The following is a 24,887-nucleotide window of genomic DNA, read 5'->3' on the forward strand; positions in this document are numbered from 1 at the left end:
TAAACTCTCCTTTCTTGTTAGCAGCCGCGCTTCCCATTTTGTTAGACCCCTGGCAGTGAAACAGGATCTGTAGTCCGGAGTGTAAAAGACAAATTGAGCTTTTGTTGATCAGTAGCCCATTCTGCAGCAGCATAACCTTTCACCTACTTTTCTGCAGCAGTCATGTGACTTTCTAGTACTGTGGAGGAGGAGTGCGGTTTCAAGAAAAGAAATACCGGTTGTGCAGTGGAAGTGCCCTTCAAATGACACATCAGAGCGTCATAAAACTAAACTGCAGATCCAAATGTATTCTCAATTATTTGGTGGGAGGGTAGGGGTAAAAAAAGAGAGAACAAAAATGCCTAAGACTGTCTAATTCAAATGTTTTCTTGTCAGGAAAAATGGTTAACCTTTACAATATGCAGAGAGAATGGAACTGGTGGGTCTAGCTTCTTGCTGCTTTAAAAAATGTATGATTATAAGCCCAACCTTGGAGAGCTTTCCTGTATAAAAAGCAACTTAAATGGAAGCTTTTTTTTTTTTTTTTAATTGGCATGCAACTAAGTTGGGTATCGTAATTCAGTACAGTCCTCTAGGACTTGTAGTATACTGTGAAGTATTCCTAAACTCCAGATTTTTAGGAAAACATGCATATAAACAATTGTAAAGCAGTCCTCCCTGCATGTTCAAATCACCTTTTTTTTGTAGGGTCTATTTAAATGATGGCACCAGTGTTTGACTCTTTTTGGTTTGTTTTTTTGTTCTTTTTAGTCCCTAGGGCAAATGAAAAGTCTACCTCTTGAACCCTCCCCCCGTGCCCGCCTTACCCACTTGCACTGTAAATCACATAATCTGCTGCCTGAGATGACCCCACTTTTTTTGCCTCGTTGGCCCTGCTTAGCAGTCATACTGATAGCTGTTTTGAGCCACTGTAGAATGTATGCTTAGCCAATAAAAAGCTTGTCACTCCAGTTATCTAGGTTAATGTACGGAGGGTAAGCATTGCAATTCTGTGTTACCGCAGGAATATTACAGAAGGTAATTAGTGGAATGCCATTATTCCGGTAATGTAAATGCTTAGGTGTATCTTTCACAACAGCAAAACCAATTCCCCCTCCCTCCAAAAAGACCCCCAACAAAAAACAACCCACCAGTCTTCAGCCCTTTCCTTGCTGCATAGCAAAATAGCTATATGGTGTTTTGGTTTTACATATCTGGCTTTTATGTAGCAGGATGTACTTTAAACTTCCAGAATGTCATAAAAGGTGGCTTTTGCGTGGATGTACGGAATAACATGCATTGCAGTACAGGCCTGAAGTAATGCCTTTTTCTAGGCTTGGTACTGTATAGAAAAGAACATATATGGGCAGAGAATAAGGAAAATATCTTTCTACTAGTATTTTCCTGATAAGTGAATGTCAATTTTGCCTTTGAACTGAGTTGAGCTGTCTGAGTTTTTAGCCTGTACATTAAAGGGCCTTTCCTCTACCTGTAGCTTGCTGCTGTGGAAGTGTGCTGGAGTGGCAGTTTTAGAGTGAAGTCCTCTAGTATTTATGCAGTAAGTACAGCTCAGGCTGCTGCAGTCAGGTTCCCCCATCCTTATTTGCCCATGTGCCTCTACTATTGACAAAATAGTTTATTCTTAGACTTGGTAGAATTCAATTATTTTTTTTATAATTTTGATGAGTAACATTGTTTATTTTTAAGCTTTTTTTTTAATTTACCTGTTCAAAATTTCACAGTTGTGCAAAATTAGGAGTTTTAAACATTTTTTTCTGGATTTCTGTTGATTAAAATTTTCACAGTTGTGGGAAAATATTAGGGGGGGGCAATTATTTAAAGACAGTAGATGCTGAGATTCAAAAAGTTAAAGCTTTATTACAGTTAAAACGCAAATTGTCAATATCAGCTGTCAAACTGTACAGTAGAACCTCAGTTATGAACACCTCGGGAACGGAGGTTGTTCTTAACTCTGAATAAAATGTTATGGTTCTTTCAAAAGTTTGCAGCTGAACATTGACTTAATACAGCTTTGAAACTTTACTATGCAAAAGAATAATGCTGCTTTTAACCATCTTAATTTAAATGAAACAAGTACAGAAACAGTTTTCTTACCTTGTCAAATCTTTTTTTTAACTTTCCCTTTTTTAAGTAGTTTACGTTTAACACTGTACTGTATTTGTTTGTTTGTTTTTTTTTGTCGCTGCTGTGGCTACCTGATTGCATACTTCCAGTTCCAAGAGAGGTGTGTGGTTGACGGGTGTTTGTAACTCTGAGGTTCTAATAACAAAGCAGATATCCTTAAATTGAAATATAATAAGTGCTCAAGTAGCACTTTTCTTAGTTTGTCTATCTGAAATATATTTCATCAGTTTGTGTACAGTGAAATCAACATTTATGGATAAAAATCTAATCCTTCTAAGCATACTTAGGTTTGGTTTATATTAGCAACTTATGATGATATAACTTCTTCGCTCAGGGTTGTGAAAGATCCACACGCCTGAGCGACACAGTTATACTGACCTAACTCCCAGTGTAGACAGCACTATGTCGATGGGAGAGCATCTCCCATCGACCTAGCTACCGGCTTTCGGGGAGGTAGAGTACCTACGCCTCTGGGAGAAGCCCTCCTGTTGGTGTAGGTAGCCTCTTCGTTGAAGCTGTGCTGCTGCCTCATTTTTAAGCGTAGAGCAGCCCTGACGTTACCACCAGCTCATTTTGCATAGGCCTCCAAACAGGTAAATGTTACATGACTTGGTTACTATTAGTCAGAACTGGTTTTGGATTGGTGACTTAGATGTGGAAAACACTGTAACCCATTGGTTCCCAAACTAGGGGGTGTACCCCCCGGGGGGGGCATGAAGAAATTCCCAGGGGGGCGCGAGGTTGCCTGGCCCTTGAGCTCCCGGCCAGGGAGGCTAGCCCCTGGCCCCTCCCCTCCTGTCCACCCTCCCCCACAGCTGTGCCGCTGTGCGGGCAGTGCAGCTTGTGCCCGCCCACCTCCCAGGCTTTCCAGTAAGCCAGTCCTGCCGCTCTGAGTGGCCTGGTAAGGGGGTAGGGAGCAGGGGGTGGGGGGGGTTGGATAAGGGGCAGGAGGTCCCGGGGTGGGGAGGCAGTCAGGAGACAGGGAGCAGGGGGTTTGGATAGGGGGTGGGGTTCCGAGGGTCGCGGGAGGGGGCGGTCAGGACAAGGAGCAGGTGGGTTGGGTCCCGGGAGATCGGGGACAAGGAGCAGGGTGGGTTGGATAGGGAGTGGGGTCCTGGGGGGGGGGGGGGGGATGGTCAGGGGACAAGGATGGGGGGCGGGTTGGATGATGGTAAAGGAGAGGTAGGGGGGTGAGGGTTTCTTGGAAATTAAAAAGAGGACGTGATGCCGAAAAGTTTGGGAACCATTGCTGTAACCATTTACCAGTCAGTTCCTCTATAATAGGGAAGCATGAAACACAGCATTCAATTTAGATCAGTGCCTTAAAAAAATAAATAAATAAAATTGGACGATCACAGCAGCACACTACTTCTAGAAGAAAAGCAGAATTTTTATTGAACTCCATTGAGATACAGAGAGAGATAATAATCATTTGTCCCGCTCTGCCATGCCCCCCAGCAGATGGTTTTCTTTTCTCTCAAGCATTGCCTGAAGGGGAAGGGTTTTATAGTTGTTAACATGATCCTATTGGGATCCGGGCACCCGCCCACTGCTAAAGGATCCCCCCCCCCCAGCCTAAGAGGGGGATCCACAGGACCTGGACACCAAATGAGTATGGGGGACAACTAATGAAATAACAGGGACAGGTGTGTGGTCAAAGAATCAAACGAAGGGAACCAGATGGGGACACCAAGCATAGTAGGCAGAACAGCCTGGAGAAACGATACGTGCAAAAGGAATATCTGTGCCTTCACTTGTCATTTGGCCCCCAGCATCATTTTACTCTATATGTTAGCTAAACTGGTTTGATTCCTTAGAATCCTTGCTGGGGGCACAGAGTTATTACTTTCAGCCCTCTCCACTCGTGATCAGCTCTGAACTGCTGACTAAAGACGGTTCAGCAGGAGAAACAGGACTGTTTAATATCTGCACCTGAGGGCATGGTGTGTATTTGTGTGAAAGGGTAGTAAATATGGCTTTGAAGCTTGTATTTGTGACTCCCTTGTTTGGCACTAAGTTTCCTGAAACCCTTCCCACTCCTCACCTCTGACCTAGTTCCAGTGTACTGGGAGTAGCAGTCAGTTTATGAAACCCAGGAGACTGGGGTGGTTCAAAGTCAAAGCTTTTTTTTATATGTGTATGTGTCTTCATGACTTCTCCAGTGTGGAGCTATAATGATTCTTTATAACTGTCTCAGTTAATAGAAGTCCTATTTAGTCCAATATTTTCTTCTCCCACCTCAGCTGAAAGTTCTGTGCCAATTCTACAAGGATATCAGCCCCAGCTGGTTTGGGAATAAGGTGTTCTCTATGCCGGGGTTCTTGACCTTTTTCTTTCTAACCCCCCACCCCCCTCTTATGCTATAAAACCTACACAGACCACCTGTGTCACAACAATTGTTTTTCTTCATATCCAGTAGATTAAAAGCCAGGGCCGGTGTTAGGGGGTAGCAAGCAGGGCAATTGCATGGGGCCCCATGCATAGCTAAGTTGCTTCGGCTTCAGCCCCAGGCGGTGGGGCTCAGCTTTGACTTTCTGCCCTGGACCCCAGCAAGTCTAATGCTGGCCCTGCTCTATGGTTTATTTTGGTGGACCCCCTGAAACCAGTTCACGGCTCTCAAGGGGGCCCCGGAACTCTCAAAACAGAGCTATGTTGAGTGACTTGGTTACAGCACAATTCTATTTAATAGGGTAGGTGGGTCTTTAACGATATTCCCAAACCATAGTAAGAACTTAGACCATGCAAGTTATTAGCATGGTTTGGAAACTCTGAAGCCATTTTTATACTACAAAATGGAACTTTGTAACCAGATTCCCTCATTATGGTTCTGTTTGGGCCTCAGTGGGTTTTGTTGGTCAGGTCTACATGCAGGTCAGCGTCACTGGTTTTTGTTTCTTCTTCCCCTCCTCCCCCCAAGCATTGCCCAAATTTAGGAGGGGAAAGGAGGTAAAATTAAATTAATTTTAATTTTAATGGCAGAATTAAAGGATCTGCTGTAGAATGCAGGTCAAGAGCAGCTAATGTGAACAACAAACATTCTCAGAAAGCTGCCCCAGGCTGACCACGGGAATCAAGGGATTTGCTTACATTACAATAAAAAGACTTACGGCATGGCCTCAGCTGACATGAGCTTGCGGGTTATAAAATAGCAGTGGAGATGTTCAGGCTTGGGCTGGGGGCCAAGACTTGGAGACCCTCCCTTCCTTATGGGGTCTCAGAGTCTGGATTTCAGCTCAAACCTGAACAGCGACACTGCTGAGAGCCCTATGGGGGAGGGGTAGGTCTCCAAGCCTAGGCTTCAGACCAGACCTGAACAGCTGCACTGCTATTTTTAGCCCTGCAGCCAAAGCCCCATGAGCCCAAGTCAGTTTACCTGGTCTCTGAAACTTGGTGCCACGGGATTTGTATTGCAGCGTAGATAATAGTCAAGCTGACAATACATAGGTGCAGCTTGGTCTTTGACATTGGCCCCAGCAAACCACCCAAAGACTCAGACATCAGGCTGCCTGTAAACATTCTGGCTTGCAACACATCCCCAGTGTTGCTGCACGTATGTGAAGGACTTTGGCTCCTCACTGTAGATGCAACTGTAACCCTGAATAACTTTTTAAATATTACTTTCCCAAACGGACAGTGGTTGTCAGACACTAGTTCAGATCAATCCTGGATAGGTGGTATAAGTTTCAAGAGGATGAGAGCCATGGTTTGAGCCCCAAGTGTGTTAAAAAATTTAAAATTGTTAAATTTTGACGTTGTGACTTTTTGGGGTGCGTGGGTGGGGGCTGCATCTTAGGAACCCCTTGCTCAAACAACCTAACATTTGAACTACTAACTCTATACCCTGGACCCCCCAAGGCACAGAAGTTTTCACAACAAATCGGTCAGCATGCAGATTTTAGAGTACTTTTCAAAATTTGGCTGTTAAACAGTAAGCTAGTGCCAGTCTTAACTATAGTGGTGCTATGACCCCAGTTAAATGTTTGCTAGAGTCAGTCAGCTTAATTTTGTTTTCATCCAAGTTAAATAGTGGTTAAACTTATTATTTCTTTAATTCAGGTTTAAGAGGGCTATGTACATCTGAAATATTCTGTCTCTGATATTACTGTCTTTATTCCTTTTGCTCCATCCTTATGCTATAGCCATCAGATTCAGCTGTCAGGTAGAACATTTTGGCTCATGCAAGTCTCAAGCCATTTCTGTGCAGTGAATATTTGTTTTCACTTTTGCTTTGCAAATTTCTCTAAACAGTGTTGCATGTCTGATGTATTTTAAGACTCTTCATACAACTTTGTCATAGTCACTGTAGTATCAGTTGCTTTGATAAGATTTAAGTGCAGTGAGTTTCTGTGTGTGTCTTGGGTTGTTTACCTGTTAAGGTGGAATAGCATGATTAGATATCAGTAAGGATGAGTAGAATTGGAGGAAAATAGGGCACTGCTTTGAAATGGAAATACTTAAGTGAATAACAGTCCTTGGAGGGCTTTCACGGGCAAATTTAGACATCAGCTTTTGCAGGGGTGTCACATGGTACGGAAATGAGATAGCTACCCTGGTTCTGAGCTTCTGCTGTCTTACCACGTTTTTTTAAACTTGGAAAGCTATTAATACTACTACTTTCCTGTCATGAATGACTAGCATAAATAGCCGATAGTCAGAATCCTCTTTCTATCTGGGTCGCCATTAAAGTGCTTCAGAACCAAGTGCTTCTTCACACAATTTTCTGAGGACATGAGTTCTAGCATTCTTTGAGTGGCATACCAAGAAGTGTTCAATTACGCATCCTAATAGCTATACATGAGTATGTAAAATTCTAGAAAAACCTGATCCCCAGTCTAAGGTATCTTTGGAATTCTACTAAATTGTGTGTTTTTGATGAGCTCCATGTTATGAGGTCGTTGTTCAAATACTGCCTTATGTGAGCACCAGATTCACACCAATGAAGAGTTTTTTGGCATCTTTAAGCATGAGTAGTCAGCTACCCTGAAGGCCAAATTCTGCCATGATGAAGGTGGATAAAGTACCCCAGAAGTTAATGGAGTTGTATTCATAACAAGCCTGAATGTGACCCTAAATTACCAAACTGATACTCTAATTAGCAGAATTCTCTAGTATGAGCTGTATAGAACAAACTATTACTTGAATAGGGAAAACTCTGAAATATAAGTTATAGAGATCACAACTAGTTTTTACTACTCATCTCTCATGTTGTCTTGGTTGGGCAGTAGTGGAGTCAGTTACCTTCCTTCTAGGTGTGCAGAGCATTAACCCCTGTAGAGCAGAGTCTTCAATTTTAGAGCTTAGTCTTCATTAGGACTGTTATCTTAAAATATCCTGCCACTATCATTGGTTGGGCATCAGCGGGAGCATTAGTGTAGATAGGTTTCAATCAGACATCGCAATTTTAACTACTGTTTCGTTGAGCCCTGGTCTCCACTGCAAACTTATGTCAGTATAACTGTTGCTCAGGGGTGTGGAAAATCCACAGCTGTGAGCAATGGAGTTATACCATCCAAACTCCTGTTGTAGACAGCATTGGGTAGATGGGAGGGCTTCTCCTGTCGACATACTGCTGTCTCTCTGGGAGGTAGAGTGGCCCATTTCAAACAGTTGACAAGAAGGTGTGAGTTACTGTTACTCACACCTTCTTGTCAACTGTTTGAAATGGGCCACTCTCATTACCACTATAAAAGTTATTTTTCCTCCCTTGGTATCCTACTGTTAATTGAATTGTCTCATTAGACTGACCTCACACTTGGTAACGCAACTCCCATCTTTTCATGTATTTATACCTGCTCCTGTATTTTCCACTCCATGCATCTGATGAAGTTGGTTCTAGCCCATGAAAGCTTATGCCCAAATAAAATTTAGTCTCTAAGGTGCCACAAGGACTCCTCGTTGTTTTTGCTGATACAGACTAACACGGCTACCACTCTGAAACCTGTCATCTGACTTTTGTTTTTTGAAGCATATTTTACCTATTTTCAAGTTGATGAGTTTACAAACATTTTAAACTATAGTAGACCACATTGTAAAAGGCCACCAACTTGAAAATCACATTTTTACCTGAAAATCTTGTTCTTGCTATTAAAAATAATACCCACAACTTTTAAAATGGAAAGACACAAGAAAAAATGTATTTCACTTTTTTCTGTTTACTTTGCACTTTTGACTGCAGTATCTATGCGGCTGGCAAGAGTGAAGAGCTGGCAGGGCAGTGGGGCAGAGATAAGTCTGTTTTTGCAGACACACATGCACACAAATAACTTGTGAACTGCACTAACAGTGAATTTAGTGATTATAATTATTATTTTTGCAAGTGTAGATGCAGCCCAATAGTGCATTTAACAGCAATGGTAGCAGACGGAGGGAGCGGTGGAGCCTGATTGTGCTTCACAGGTTGTGTTTCACAGAAACATCAAACAAGAAGAGTTGATAGACTTCAGTTCTTCTGCAGTATCCAAACTGGGATAGATGTACAAGGGAGTTCAGCTTGATGTATGTGTAATCATAGTTATATGTTAAGAAAATTATTACAGAACTATAAAAATCCAGCATTTTACTTTTGTGTGAATCAAGTGCTGTATTTTTGACATAATGAGGTGGTCACTTTGCTATGAGAGCGCGTGAATAACCAGTGAGAGTGAGATGGCTGTTAGAACTGTGGACCTTATTCATAAGGAATAGGAGCTGGTTTCTGAGAATTAATTTGCATACGAAAAGACAGGAATGTTAGAGAATTAGATTAATTTTTTTACTAACTTTTTCTTTTGGCGGTTACTGCGACTTTGTTGGAGATCTGAAGAGGCAGCAAAACAGGCTGTTCCACAACCTCATCTCTGACCTGCCTGGTGAATGACTCTCATGTTTTCCCCTCGATGATGATTATGCTTTTGTTTCCACCCAGCTGTACTTAGCTGGAAGTAGAAACTATGGTAAATTCCTGAGATAAGGGAAAAATAAGGCAAACAGCAGTGTTTGCACCTTTCTGCTCTTCTTTGGCATATGACCTTTATCAAACCTACATCCAGATGAAGATATTTTGATTAAGGCTAATGATTACTGCTGTGTGGGATTTTGCAGTTCATTTGTTGGTTATAATGGAAAGGAGATTGCTGGCATGCAGGGTGGATAAAAATCAATTTTTTTTTAAAAAAAATCCAGTTTTTTTTAATTTAAATCGGATTTTTTAAAGTTTTTTCCTCAAAAAGCATTTTGTCTAAAGACAGTTTTAATTAAGATACATTATAGCTCAAAGATATATCATTATGGAATCAGGATTATAAATTCTAATTCTATAGTATGAGACAATATATTTGTGTAATGTTTAAGAAAAGTTTTATAAATGAGTTCCAGTAGTTCTTGGATTAGGGACCCAACCTTATGGGGTGCCAGGGGCTTCTGTATAGATTATTTAGGTTAATCTTTCTATCTACCCAATGGGACTCAGTGCTCAGTCTAGAAAATACCATCAGAGATGCTTAGTTTTGCAGTTCTCAAACTGTGGATTTGTGTCTCCAGAGGTAGCATGCTTGTTAACAGCAAAACTGTTTTTAAATAAATAAATAATATATAGAGGTGAGAAATAACAGACCTCAACTCTATTGTCCCTCTGAAAGTTTGTGTACACAGAGTCAATCCCTTTCCTCTCTCTAAAAGTGCAAAGTTTCAAAAAGTTCAATGAATAGAAGATTGTTGGGGGCGGAATAGATCTGGACAAGGAGAAGAAGTCTGGAGATAAATGTGAGAAGTGAGCGACGTATGCTTTTTTGTTAAAATATTATATGCTTGCTGTTGAAGAAAAAAATCCAGAATACTTAACGTTGTTGTTTTAATTAAATAAAACAATTTAAATGTCTGTCTGGTGATGTTCTTCTCCTAATACAGCATGACAAGAAAATCCTCCAAATATTAATGATTAACCTGTTGATTTGGAGATAGTTCACCTCCCAATGACTTCATAAATATCTGCTTCAGTTACCTTTGGTAAATGAAATAACCAACCAATCATTCATTTCAGATTAGTTTTACAGCTATATCAGAAAAAGTTTACATTTTTAAACAGTGATTTAGTTTGAATAGTGTGTACAGTAACTCCTCACTTAAAGTTGTCCTGGTTAACATTGTTTCGTCGTTACGTTGCTGATCAATTAGGGAACATGCTCGCTTAAAGTTGTGCAGTGTTCCCTTATAATGTTTGGCAGCCACCTGCTTTGTCCACTGCTTGCAGGTAGAGCAGCCCATTGGAGCTAGCCGGTGGGGCTTGGAACCAGGGTGGACCGGCAGCCACCCCATCAACTCCCCTAAGCTCACTGTGCAGCAGCTGGCCAGCAGGCTGTCAGTTGCCAGCAGTTCAGCTGTCCCTCCCCCCGCTGCCATGTGCTGCTCCTGCCCTCTGCCTTGGAGCTGCTCCCGGTAGCCTCCTGCTTGTGGTGCGGGAAGAGGGGGGGCTAATGTCAGGGTGTCCCCTTCCCCCCTGCTCCTGCCCCCACTTACCCCTTCTCCATATAGAGCAGGGTGGCGACACAACAGGGCTCAGGACGGAGAGAGCTTGCTGGTGGCAGTTGCTGTCTCATCTTCCTGATAATTTAAAAAGGCAGTGTACTTAGAGTGGGGCAGCGTACTTAAAGGGGTAATGCACATCTCTCTCTCCTCCACCCACAGGGTGTGTGTCTCTGTCTGCCATGCTGTCTCCCCTCCCTCCATTCGTGCTGCCTTGTAGAGTATGAGGTTACATTAGCAACAATTGTATTAACCCTTGAGGGCTCCGCTGAATGCTAGTTCATCATTTAGCAGTAAGGCATTCCCTGGGAAATACCCCACCTCTGACTCCTCCACCTCAACCAAGTTTCACAATCATCATTGCTGTGTACAGTATTAAATTGTTTGTTTAAAACTTATACTGTGTGTGTATGGTTTTTTGTTTGGTGAAAAAGATTTCCTTGGAACCTAACCCCTCACCCCATTTACATTAATTCTTATGGGGAAATTGGATTAGCTTAATATCGTTTCGCTTAAAGTCGCATTTTTCAGGAACATAACTACAACGTTAAGCAAGGTGTTACAGTATCTTCTAAAAATGAAATCTACATCTATCTCTGAGTTGTGAGGAATATATATTAAGGTTATAACAACCAACAAGAATGCACTTTTATGTTGAAAACCATGATTAAATCGAGTCTTCCTGACTAGTGATTTAAATCAAATCCACCCTGCTGGCATGGCCGTGCAGAATAGTTGCTTATCATTAAACTCTGAAACTGATGGCAAAGTGGAAGTAATCTTGCATAATAGTAAGTAATTTTGAAACGTTGGCAGTGACTGTATTGTGCTTTACCTACTGCAGTTTGCTGCCAGTTGGAATGTCTATCTTCAGTCAGTTGTCACAGGATGACATGGTTTGTATACTTTAGATGGCATAGAAAGTCTTGACTAATACTCTTATGAGCCACAACAACAGGTATCTGAAGAGAATTTTGGCATATTCTGAGGATTCTTCTATCTGCCTCCAATCTGTAAAATTTTTGTTGAGATTTTTATTTATAATTTACTTGGATTTATTCTTTACTTTTATATCATATGTCAATACACAAAAAGGTCACTGAAAAAATGTTTGGCTTTCTAACCTGCCTTTGCTGCAGATAGAACAAGTAGAAACCACAAAGTTTCACAAATCACACAGGCACAATGTTTCTTAGTTTCTAGCAATATAACTGTCTTTTCTCACTAGTTTTTAAGATAGTTAAATATTCACATGGAAAAAAGTCATATTCAGAAGTAAAGTACAAAGATTACGTTTTCCCATCTTTCAGATTAGCAGCCGTGTTAGTCTGTATTTGCAAAAAGAAAAGGAGTACTTGTGGCACCTTAGAGACTAACCAATTTATTTGAGCATAAGCTTATGCTCAGATAAATTTGTTAGTCTCTAAGGTGCCACAAGTACTCCTTTTCTTTTTGCGTTTTCCCATGTGTTGAGAGTAGTGCCACCACCCCGGAAGGATGTTATCAATCTTAATTAGTAAGTGCTGTAGACCTTTTAAAGCACTCTACATACATGTGGTGTTAGAGGTATGATTAGCTGCACTAATTAAGCAAATTAGTTGGCTGTTTCTAGTGTAATCAACAGTGGAAAATATTCTCTTCTGTTTAATATCAAGTTAAGGTGATGGCAGGAAGCTCAAACTTCTTTCAGTACTATTGTTTCAGTAGCTACCTGCCTTAACTGCAGTACTATGGGCCTTGGTTATAACACTGAAGCGCCCAACCTCATCTTTTGATCCTGTAACATAGATATAACTGAAGCACTTCTGAATCTTGCTACAGCCTTGGATTTCACTAGGTTTACTCTAAAAACCTTGGACTTTACCATGCCCTATTCTAAATGCCACACTGTGTCAACCCTAGAGTGTGCTGTTGAGTTTTAACTAGGTCCAGCCAAATGATATGCCAGTTGACCGTCAAAGCAGAGGCAAACAAGAAATTATCTTACTTCTGGGTTTGTCTTTTCTCCTTCCAATATCTGGGTTTGTCTGACCCATAAGATAATTTAAATAACCTTTCTAACTACTTTGAAGAAAGGGATGAGGAAGAAAATGATTGGCTCATTGTTTCTGAAGAGCCTAAAGTTTAACAATTCCCATGGTTGGAATCTGCTCAGAAAACTGAGACGCCTCTTAAAACATATGTCCTACCATGTATAGCTTCTTCTGATAACATCTGCTTGTGAAGTAACTCTTATTTCTGTGCATGCTTATAGAGATGAAGGCTTTACTGTTATGGTTTTTCTTTTGAAATATAACTGCTTCAGAACAGGCAAAGACTCTGAGCCAATTGCACAACGTTTCCCAAGGCCTTAGATTCCAATTTTAAACTGAAAGTTTAATGTGGCTCAGTGAAACTGAGTGTGCAGTCGACTTCTAACTAGAATTGGATTTAATGTACTTTCCAGTGATGCCCCTCTCCCAAACTCTTTAAACAATGTAACTGTAACCTGTCAGTATCACTTTCTCTCCTCTCTATCTCCACTCTTGCTGTTTGCCACATAAGTGCTCACCTAATGGATCACAGTTGCAAGTGTATTTTTAGGTCGCTCTGATATTCTCTGGATTCGCTGCTTGAGATGAGACTGCATTCTCTACTTACTGTTTCTCCAAGGAATCATTAACCTTTGATCTTGAAAAGAAAATAGTAGAAGAGCCTTTTTTCATTTTGTGTACTTAGTTTGTCATCAGGCATTTAATTAGCATTTATAAGTACAGAGCACACATTTCACAATAATGTGTAAATATTATTAAAATACTATGAAGACCACTTCATAAATTGTTAAGTTGGTTTGAAGGTGATAGTGGTGGAAATACTCACCAGATATTGAGATATGGCTGAACCCTGTAGCCTTAGAAATCTGCACTTCTGTTTTATTCAGTTGCTTTGCATTTACTAATTTGCATCTTCTGTTATCTTATTACTGCTATTATTATTACTTAAAATGTCTGGCTTCTTCTATTTAAATGTTGTAAAATGTACTGTGACTCAGAAAGGTTTGGCCTCTTGACTACGGGGAAGTAGCAGGCCTTTGCTACAGCAAGGGAAAGCATAGAGTTTTCTGTTTCTGTAGCAGATGGGTCATAAAATGGGTGGAAAGCAAGTGGCTAAAATGAGTGCAGGGGTGGGGAGTGCCTGGATATCTCATTAAGGGCAAGGGAGCTGGGAGGGGGGGTGGGGGCGGGCAGGGGAGGTGATCTTCAGCCGCCTTTGTATTCCCCCACACTACACAGTCATTAGATCTATGAATGAAGAGGGGGCTCCTTCTGCCAATAACATTCCCCCCCAAAATCTCTGCTACAGAAGAGCCTGATGCTAAGTGCACCCTTTTGTATGTAACAATTTTAGTTAGACTAAATCTTTTCACAATGAACTGGATGCTGTTTCATATTCATATATATATATAGTGGTTATTCTGCTGTGTTCTAGGAGCTTGTTCACTAGCATGTGCAATAGCATTTTTCAGATGTCCACTTCCTAACTCCAAGTGCCTTTTTTATACACGTGATTAAATGAATGGGTCCTGTAACTGCCTTCTTTGTGGGTTTATGATAATTTGTTTTTCAGATCTGAGATCCTGATTATTTTTTTTTAAACACAACATTTTACTTTGTGTTCGCTGACATAAAAGGTGATACAGAGAGACAAAGTGGGTGAGGTAGTATATTTTATTGGACCAGCTTCTGTTGGTGAGAGAGAGAGAGAGAGAGAGACTTTCAAGCCAAAAAGAGCTCTTTTTCAGGGCTTGGAAGCTTATCTCTCTCACCAACAGAAGATGGTCGAATAAAAGCTATCTCACCCACCTTGTATCCTGGGACCTAGATGGCTACAACTACACTGCATACATCAAAAGTGAAAGGCTGTGTAACAGTTGTTCCCTGAAATCATAGGGGAATATGGGTTAGGGGCATGTCTGGTTAAAAGTTGACCTTTAGTCGAGGCAGTATAAATGTCCTAAAGAGTCACAAAGATAGCATAGTGGGCAGCATTAACAGGTAGATGTGGCTGGGGAGGTCAGCAATATTATTTGTTTGGGAAAATCAGCTGGGCTGGTATTCACTGTTTTGTTAAACAGAGAAAAAGCATGCTGAACTGTGGTTGCGTGTGGTGTGGGTTTTTTTTTTTTTTAAACTACCTTGTTTTGAACTGGTGGGCTAACTTGGTTGATGTTACAGCTGGTTTCAGTAAGATAGAAAGCAGGAGAGTGTGTAGAACAGGCAAATCTTTCTCTCCTGGAAGGACACTGTAAGATTTCTTTACGCTTGTATGGATGTGAATGTATTTTTAAAGAACACTTACGGAAATGAAGTTCTGTTTCAAAATGACATTTTTAAAAAATCACAGTCAACTTTTTAATATTCTAAGATTTTGCTGAGTCCTAAGAAAGTCACAAACACCCTAGCTTTGTGATTCACTGTTTGGGGTGAGGCTTATTAGCATGTACTGTACGGAAACATTTTGCTGACTACTAGTTTGCCTGCAGCTAAAATGAATGATTGTTTTCCTCTTGGTCTGAATGAGTGGTGTGGCGTCTGTGTTACTAAATGTTGGCAAATCGAGTTGATGAATAAAACGCATGCTCAGTTGAGCTGTGCCCTTCTACCTACTTTACTGACAAACATGTGACTGCCTCAGAAATGTGGAAGAGGGGAATGCATGGAGCAGATTATTAAATTGGCTTTGGAGAAGCAGAAGAGAATTTCCCTAAAGGAAAGGGCTTCAAGGAAACTTCTTTTTTTTTCTTTTTTTTGCTACACAGCCAGTATTCATTGTGAAAGTGCGTTTTAAAAAAATAGTAGTAGTTTTGTTTGGGAAGCTGCAGTTCCTCTCTTTGTGAAGAAGGACTGCTGAACGGGGATTTCCCTACACCCTCCCCCTCCTCCCCCCGCTCCCAGTGCCTCCCCAGTGGTCAACTAGTTACATGCAGTGTTCCCAGTTTAGTCATTGGTTGGAAATTTGAATGGAAATCGAAACATTAATACACATTTTAAAAGCATTTACAGTGTATGATAAAATACTTAAACCTATTATGCTTTTACAGGTACAAAAATTATGAACACAGACTAGCTTCCTCACCCAGCTGTTGTTTTTCCTGACCATGTCAGTGCATTCATTTCGGTGATATTGCCCAACCTAATAATTTCAACTTATGATTTGTAAGCAAGGTCTGAATGAGCTCTCCCCAACCGCTAATGATGAGCAGGGTCAGGGGCTTGCCCCACTCTGCATGGCTCCCGGAAGCAGCGGCATGTCCCTCCTCCGGCTCCCATGCGTAGGGGCAGCTTGGGGGCTCTGCTCCCGCAGCTCCCATTGGCTGGGAACCGCAACCAATGGGAGCTGCAGGGGGTGGCGCCTGCAGACAGGGCAGCATGCAGAGGGGCCTGGCCATGCCTCCCCGCAGGAGCTGGGGACGGACGGACGGACATGCTGCTGCTTCTGGAAGCTGTTTGAGGTAAGCACCACCTGGAGCTTGCACCTTTGACCCCCTCCCATGCCCCGACCCCCTGCCCCAGCCCTGTTCCCTCTCCCGCCCTCTGAACCTGTCTGTCCCAGCCCAGAGCACCCTCCCGCACCCCAACCCCTAATTTTGTGAGCAATTATCATGGGCCACCATGCAATTTCCATACCCAGATGTGACCCTCAGGCCAAAAAGTTTGCCCATCCCTGGTCTAAGTGCTTAGACCTGCTGTAGGATAGCATTTCTGTGGAAGACCTTGCCCAGTCTGCACTAGCTGTGAGGTTCCCCCACTGAGAGCTGAAATCACTGAAAGCTGGGTGGAACCTCAAGAGACCGACTCATAGAGGTCACGGTGGCAGCAGGAGATGACGGCACAGGAGCGGTGGTATGAACAGTGGCACGATGAACAACAGCTGGAGTGAGTGGCAAGCAGCTGGAGGAATGAACAAGGTGCCTTCTCTCTCTCGCCCGCCTGTAGGTGCTAGATGAACTGATGCAAAAGCATCTCTGAACTCTGGATCTGCAAGGACAACAACTATGAGTGAGGTGCAGCGGAGGGAGTAGGGAGGGGTACGTTAAAGGAACATTTGTTTGTTGGACTATGTTTTAGTGACTTTTGCTCCAGAATGCTAGATTTGTGACTAGGGAAATTTATATAAATATACATTTTCTAGTCGGCCAAGATTTTTAAAATGCATTATTTGTCAAGGTTATTATCTCACATTGTCGCTATCTCGAGAGGCCATTATCTTGGGAAGTTTCTGTACAAAACATTATTATATTATAATTACTTTTTACATAAGAACGACCATACTGGGTCAGACCATTGGCCCAGTATCCTGTCTTTTGACATTGGCCAATGCTAAGTGCTTCAAAGGAAATGAAAAGAATAGAGCAATTATCAAGTGATCCATCCCCTGTGTTCCACTCTCAGCTTCTGGAGAACAGAGGCTAGGGACACTCAGAGCATGGTGTTGCATCCCTACCCATCCTGCTAATAGCCTTTGATGGACCTATCCTCCATGAACGTATCTAGTTCTTTTTTTGAACCCTGTTATAGTTTTGGCCTTCACAACATCCCCTGGCAAAAAGTTCCATGGGTTGACTGTGTGCTGTATGAAGAAATACTTTCTTTTGTTTGTTTTAAACCTGCTGCCTATTAATTTCATTGGGTGACCCCTAGTTCTTAAGTTATGTGAAGTAGCAAATAATATTTCCTTACTCACTTTCTCATCAGTCAAGATTTTATTGACCTCTATCATATCCCCTCTTGGTTGTCTCTTTTCCAAGCTGAAAAGTCCCAATCTTATTAATCTCTCCTCATGTGGAAGCTGTTCCATATCCCTAGTCATTTTAGTTGCCTTTATCTGTGACTTTTCCAACTCCAATACCTCTATTTTGAAATGGGGCGACCAGAACTGGACACAGTATTCAAGATGTTGGCATACCATGGATTTATATAGTAAAAGTGGAGGAGCTTGGTTTGCCAGACTGATCAGCAAACCAATGCTGACAACCTATGTGAAAAGACTGCAAAATACCAAGCCTCTGGACTTCATAGACATGCAGAAAACCTTATAAACCAGTCACTGTCAAAGCCGATTTAGAAGTACTTAATGAGGCTGTTAAGAATGCCGGAGAGACAACACAGTTTATGCAAACAAACATGGCTGGCTCATCCTACTTCCTATTTAAGCAAGAGATACCACACACTACAAACTGGGGACCAATGTTAAGTGCATCGTCACTTGTTAATTCTGAAGTTGGACATTGATTCTGACTAAGACCAGCAAATGCTCGCTGTCTTTCTTCAAGAAACTTAACTGGCTGATTAGAAGCGTGTGGTGCAACAGTGAAAGACTCAGCCGTTGAAAAAGTGAAGACCTCTCTCACCACATTCAGAAAATGTTCATACACGGCTGATGATGGGCGTCAAGTATTAAGTCATTGCGTACGTTATCTTGATGTCAGTGGTAGGCCAGTCGATGCATTTCTAGATGTTCAGGTTATAGAAGGCACATCGGCTGTATCTGTGACAACCCACATCTTAGAAGAGTTAAATGCTTGTAAACTGAACCCCAAACGGATGGCTGCTTGTGCATTTGATGGAGCTGCAAACTTCTCTGGAAGACATAGTGGAGTACAAGCTTTGCTCAGAGAAAAGTGTAATCCTAATCTCTCCTGTACACACAGCAGAGGCCATCTATTCCAACTGACACTAGTCAAGATGCAGAATCTTCAAAAGCCATTAAAAAAAGCCATACATTTAATGTGTGTTATGTTTTTTTTTTTCCAGCAAGAGTCCAAAAGGACTGAACGTCTTGGAAAAAATAGAAGATACACTAGGACTGAAGTTCGAATGAGTCCAACCTGAGAGAACCTGCTGGCTTTCTAATGAGCAATCTTTGGCTGTTGTCTTAAAATTACTGCAACCATTATTATTGACTTCGGAAAGCATCTACCAAGATGGGATGGATCGAAGTAGTGAGGCTGGTTAACTACTTTTGTTACTAAGTTCAGAGAAGGCTATTGCTATTCTCTCTCATAAGTCTACTGTTGAAAGCACTTGAGTTATTAAATAAGGCCATCCAGGCATCTGGTGCAACAGTAGTAGATCTTTGTCCAGCAATAGAAGCTACACTTATATAAATCGGAGAGAGAGTCATTGAAAACATACTGTAAGAAGCAAAGACTGCAGTTCAGAAGTTGACTGACTAAGGCATTTATATTGCCTACTTCAGTAAAGAGGACAAGAAGTGTTTGTTAAGACAGCTGAAGAAGTACACAGACTTGATTCTTACAAATCTACAACAGCAACTTCTGGATTCTACTAAATCTCTGTCTAGCTTTTACAGATGCCTGTCTTATAAAACACCAACAGTTGAGTGGAGTGAGGCAGTACCACCAATGGGGCTGCTATGTGATCAGGACAGAACAGAGAATTTGAACACAGAGTGGAATATCATACAACAAACGAATGAAGATTTGATTTCAACTTCTTCTTTATCATCACTAGTGGTTCGACCCAATCTTTTTGCTACGTTTCCTGTGATGAAAGAAGTAGGAATTCATCTCTTGCTACTCCCAGTCACAACAGCTATAGTTGAGCATTCTTTTTCCTCATTGAGTAGAATTTTGTGCTCTGAAAAGAGGCACCTTCTGCCTAATCATGAGCATATCATGAAGGACCGAAATACCAGACACATGAGAAGCCACCAAAGATGAACGCACTACATTTGAGAAGTTCAAATTACAACAAGAAACCAAGAAAGATGTAGATGTAGTGCTTCATAGTAGGCTTGAGTAGCTAACTTTAATTTGTGTGATGATTTTGAAACATGAGTTAAATCTAATAAAAATGGTCGTGAAATATTTTTCAGTTTTTATTATCGTGCCATACAGCCCACTTTCGCCCTATGGTCGCACCCCATGTCAGCTATCACCCTCTCCCCCCCGCCCTGCATATTCAAATGCGCCCCCCCCCCCTCCCCTTTTTCAATTCCTGGGGAAAATGCTGTTGGTGAAGGAAAACTATTGCCATGAGATTTTCCAGGTCTCTAGGGGTGTAGTAATCTAAGCAACAGACACTCCTTGTTTTCAGGGCTCATACTGATGAAGTGATTCTCATTGCATCACTTTTTTTCTTAAATCTGAGCCTTTGGAGAGGCTAGGTTATTTTTTCCATGGGAGCTAATGTGTCTGTGTATTTGAGACATTCAGATTAAAAATGTTTATTACCTAATCCCTTTATATTAAAACTAAAATCTTTTAAAATGAATATATCTTTCACTGTTGATGCTGTTTGATTTACTGGTTGTAAATCTCTTAGCTTAGATAATGGAAAAAGCATAGTTGATTTCACTTTGAGATTCTCATGCACTAGCCTAGTGGTCCTCAACCTGTTCAACCATAAATCAGCCCATACTTTCTACTCTTTTTAGTCTAACGATTTCTACCTTCTATCTTGTAATGCTCAAGGAGTCTTCTTTAGAATAAGAAATAAGGGTTGCTCAGATAGCTTTAACCGCATTGCACTCATTAATGTGCTGATGAATTCACATGACTAACTCCTGCTGAAAATATGACACTGAATGTTAAAATATTCTAGTTTCTGGAGTTCTCAATAATGAGTTTTGTAGGATATAGGAAAAAAAATGGGGGAGAGGGTCTTTAGTTTATGATTTGGCTGCAAATTTGTTTTCTCTATAAAGTCAGATCTGTGTGGAGGGTTCTGCCAGTTGAGGTGAATGTTCTAAGTACCTTTCTGTTCTAAGCACCTGAAAGAGCTAACACTGTATCTCTGTATATAGTTAAACAGAGAAAAGTTTCTTACTGCTTGCTCTATACTATTTTCTGAATATAATTTGATTAACCCATTATGCTGTTCCACCTGTATTCTAAGGGTATATATACAATTAGACACCTGCAGTTGGCACGAGCCAGCTGACTTGGGGTCGTGGGAATCAGGCTAATGGACTGTTTAACTGCAGTGTAGATGTTCAGGCTTGGGCTGCAGCCCAAGCTCTGGGACTCTCCCATCTCTCAGGGTCCTAGCACCTGGCACCAAACATGTACACCTCAATTAAACAGCCCCTTAGCACAAGTCCTTTGACCTGAGTCAGCTGGCACGGGCCAGCCACCTGTTTTTAATTGCAGTGCAAACATACGCTACCTCCATTCTGCAGATATACACACCATTTGGTTCATTTTACCAGTGGAAAAACCTAATATAATTGGGAGAAGATAAGACTCCTATTTATAGGCTCATAAATTAAGGCCAGAAAGGGAACATTAGATCATCTACTGAGATTTCCTCTATTGCACAGGCCATCTGTCTGAAATAGGCCATATGGAATTGGGTCGTACTGCACATAATTGCAGCCCACTTCATGATATCTCCCAAAAACATTGTGAAATTGAGCAAGCCAGGGATGTTTCACTGGAAATGGAGTAGCTTCTGGACCAATAGTTCCTCTGCGGTAGTAAAATCAGATTTGTTTTAACTTTTTTCTTTTGGCAGAACACTTTCTGAAAATGGCAGAAGCCCATCAAGCAGTAGCATTTCAATTTACAGTAACTCCAGATGGGATCGACCTGCGAATGAGCCATGAGGCTCTCAGACAGATCTATCTTTCTGGTCTCCATTCCTGGAAAAAGAAGTTCATCAGATTCAAGGTAATGAGTTCCTGTAGATTTAAATGCATAATCAAAATCTATTTGGTATTTTTAAAACTTGCTTGGATTTTGCGTGAGTAGAATTAAATATTGATGTAGCTATGGAAAATGATAATCATTCATCCTGATTTAATCAGTCTTTTTATTCTAACAGGCTGATTTTGTTCTCAGTTGTAAGTGCAAACATTGAGTTATGCTGAAGAATTTAGCAGTGAGTGATATTTTGTGGAAACAGTAAAATAGCTATATGAGGGCTAACATTGAGGCATTTTTATTGCCCTTTTATGTATGAGGCCCAGGTGCTGTTCTAAATTTTACTCCTAAGGGAATTCCGTGCCAAAAATTTAAAATTCTCTGTATTTTATTTGTCTATATAACACTACATAATCACACGAGTTTCAATTATTTTGGTAATTTATTTCAAATACCTGTCAGCAAGTATGTCTGTACCAATACAGACGACAAAAGAGATTCCCTCAGGGGTAGAGTTAATGAAACCCTACGACAACCCAGTTCCTGTTTCTCTGTTATGCTTTAGTTGGCCACCTCAGTCTGGGTGTGTCACGTGTGCCAACTGGGCACATCTTGGGGGTTAACTCTGCCCCTCTGGTCTCAGACACCCACACCCTCTACTTCCCAGAGCCCAGCTGCATGGCATACCCCAGCCCAGACACCTGTACACTCCAGAGCAGAGCTCCATGATTGCCCCCCCTGCAGCCCAGACACCCAGCCCCCTTTCCCGTCCAGGGATCCAGAGAGAGAAACAGCCTGATGTTGAGTCCCAGGCTTGTACAGAGTTTCCTGGACGATGCCTCCTTCCTTCAGGATGTGCTGGGAACCGCAGCTGCTGGGAACCCTCCAGCACCGCCTTTCCTTCCTCCTTCCCCCTGGCAGTGTCCTGTATTTGTGAGCTGGAGAGCTGGGCTCTGCTGGCTCCAGCAGTCCCTAATGGTGGCCAGCAGCTCTGCAGCACCATTCTGCGTTGGGAAATGAAATTCTGCACAGAACATTAATTCTGTGCAAATTCTGCATTGCACAGTGGTGCAGAATTCCCCCAGGAGTAAAATTAAATAAATCTGATGGTAGGGTTCTTCTTTCGCTCTTCAGTTAACAATAGTCCAAAACCCAGAAGTAGCATAACATGGGTTGTCACATTTGGTGATCATATTGTTAATGAGAAGACCAGGAGTGAACTAACATAGTGTTTAAATTAGAGTAGGTAATCATTTCAGATTGAGAAAAATTTGTCACTCTTGGTTAAACAAAATTTTGGCTCTTCTAGGCCCCAGTCTTCCAAACATGTATGCTTCTCATTACTTACAGAGAAGTCTCACTGAATTATTCCCCTGTCTAAATTATTCACATACATAAGAATTTACAGTAAAACCCTGATTGTGCATACTTTCTGTTAAAAGTAAGTTTCCAAGTCATCAAAACAAATATTCATGAAAACATGGTGACTTTTGAAGATTCTGATGTTACATAAATGTGTTCTAGTAAATTAAACTAAGAAATAGATAGTGGCTCTCCGATGCATGGAACACTTAAGTCAAATCTGGGTTTTACATTAAATTCTAAATATTGGGGTCTAGATTGCTGTGAATTCAGTGAGCTTTTTTCCGAATGTCTGTTTTTACATTATGCTTATTTATGCATTATTACTATTAGTGTTGACAGATTGTAGTCTGACATAACTGTATGTGAAATATTGAAATTACTTTTTAAAATAGTTTTATTATAAATATAAAAGTATACTTGGGATTCTTATACAACTGTGTGAAGAGAACGGTTTTTTAATTATATAGAAAACTTAGCTGTGTTTTTAGAATCCAAATTGATAAACGGTTGCTGCCTCACTGAGCATTTGTTTTAGAGAGGCCAGTTTCAGATGTAGTGGATATTCCATTAAAGAGTTACTTCTGCTAAAGAGGTCCATTCATTTCAACCTCTCTTTAGCAGTCTTCCCCAGTGCAAAGCGCGGCCCCTGCTGGCACTGCTTCACGCTTGCACAAGGCTTGCCGTTTGGGAGGGCAAATGTATGTATATTTGATATATAACTGAGAGTCTCTAAGCTCATTTCATGCATCATCTTGATATAACAGCTTCTGAATCGCAATTTCTTCTTCCTCCCAATCTAGTCATCTCATCTGTGTCCATCTTCTTGTTCTGAGTTAGACGTGTATTTGAAAGAAAAATATTGGATACTAATGTTAGCGTCCTCTTAAAAGCTGTTTGTATAATTAAGAATTTTTTTTTTGTATTGTGAAATAAATGACTTTCATATGGGAAGGCTAAGTAAGGGATTCTGTTTTTCCAGAATGGAATTATCACAGGCGTGTATCCTGCTAGCCCATCCAGTTGGTTTATTGTAGTAGTGGGGGTGATGTCAACAATGTATGCCAGAATTGATCCTTCTTTAGGAATAATAGCTAAAATCAACCGGACCCTGGATACAACGTAAGTAAACTAGTACCTGTTTCCTCTGAGTGAGTGAATCAGGTTTTTTTATGCAAACCAGCATTTCTCTTGTCAGACAGATGTCTAATCTAATAGACTTTCACATACCGAGTTTTAAATTGAAGAACTAAATTATCATAATGTGCAAGTCACCATTTGATATTACCACTCATTTTATTAGCATGAGTATTATCTGAGGAGTACAACTGACAGCATTTCATCCGACGAGAACAGACAGCACAGGTGTTGTGGACAGGACTGAAGTACGTTAACAGAACCTGCAAAGAGGAATCTTGTACAACCCTGCCCTACAGTGTGCCTGGCTTAGGCAACGTACCTCTGAGTGCTAGGTTCATTCACAATTTTAAGAAAATAAAAAAATAAGTGAAGATTTCTCAGTGGGATGTTTCACCTGCAGACTGACCTGTGTATCAGGACACTATATCCATGTCTCTGTTTAGGTATGAAGTACAGTTGACTACAAAATGTTGCCATGATTCTGTTTATACTGTAGAAATTGATTTAAACCTTCTTTGGCTTGTTCAGCTATGTAAGTATTAGGCTACTCATAGCCAGAGCTGTTTGGAAGCATCAGTAAATACTGTAAGCTCAGTCCTCCAACGTCATGCAGAAGCTTTTGAGCATGAGTTTAGGCCTCTTATCCTTTATTGCTTTAGAAAGCTATTGCGTGTATGTCACTAGCTGGATTGGAGATATAACTTCAGTTAGTATTTTCAGAAGACCACCAAGTGTTTCAAATGTGGTTGGGAGTATGTGTATGATAAACTGCACTTTTGACACTATATATTTAAAGAAAAGAATTCTCATCGTGCCAAGCTTGGATGGGCATATTGTTTTATGAATTCGACATATATTCAACACACACAAGATATAAACACTAAAGTCTTTTCTGTGGTATTTTTCACCCCGAACGTTCCTTGTCCGAGGAGGAATAGTACAGACCACAGCCAAGCAAAGCACTGGTAGACATGAGGCAAGCTTTCTACAGCGTCTTCTGCTAAGTTAGTCTTGTGCAGGATGGGACCCACACAATCCTGACTTGCAACATACTTCTCTTCTGGCTCTGGGCCTTTCTTAGTAGTGGCAGAGTATGTGGTAGTTTTCTGATGTGCAC

At 41.1% G+C, this 24,887-nt stretch overlaps 1 protein-coding gene across 3 annotated transcripts in view; it reads left to right on the top strand.

Annotated features, from left to right (window-relative positions):
* Positions 1–24,887, top strand: part of CPT1A (carnitine palmitoyltransferase 1A) — a 69,886-nt gene that overhangs the window by 2,761 nt on the left and 42,238 nt on the right. For 2 of the 3 annotated variants that reach the window (XM_084630861.1, XM_084630860.1), the window contains 2 exons: positions 21,141–21,295; positions 23,613–23,752. In XM_084630861.1, coding sequence (XP_084486987.1) covers positions 21,155–21,295; positions 23,613–23,752 — 281 coding nt within the window. In that variant the 5' untranslated portion in view covers positions 21,141–21,154. Of the gene's footprint in view, positions 1–16,598; positions 16,691–21,140; positions 21,296–23,612; positions 23,753–24,887 lie in introns of those variants that run through there. The other variant, XM_084630862.1, reaches the window with a different exon arrangement.

This window comes from Lepidochelys olivacea (assembly GCF_965140295.1).
Source record: "Lepidochelys olivacea isolate rLepOli2 genome assembly, chromosome: 6".
NCBI classification, from domain to species: domain Eukaryota; kingdom Metazoa; phylum Chordata; order Testudines; family Cheloniidae; genus Lepidochelys; species Lepidochelys olivacea.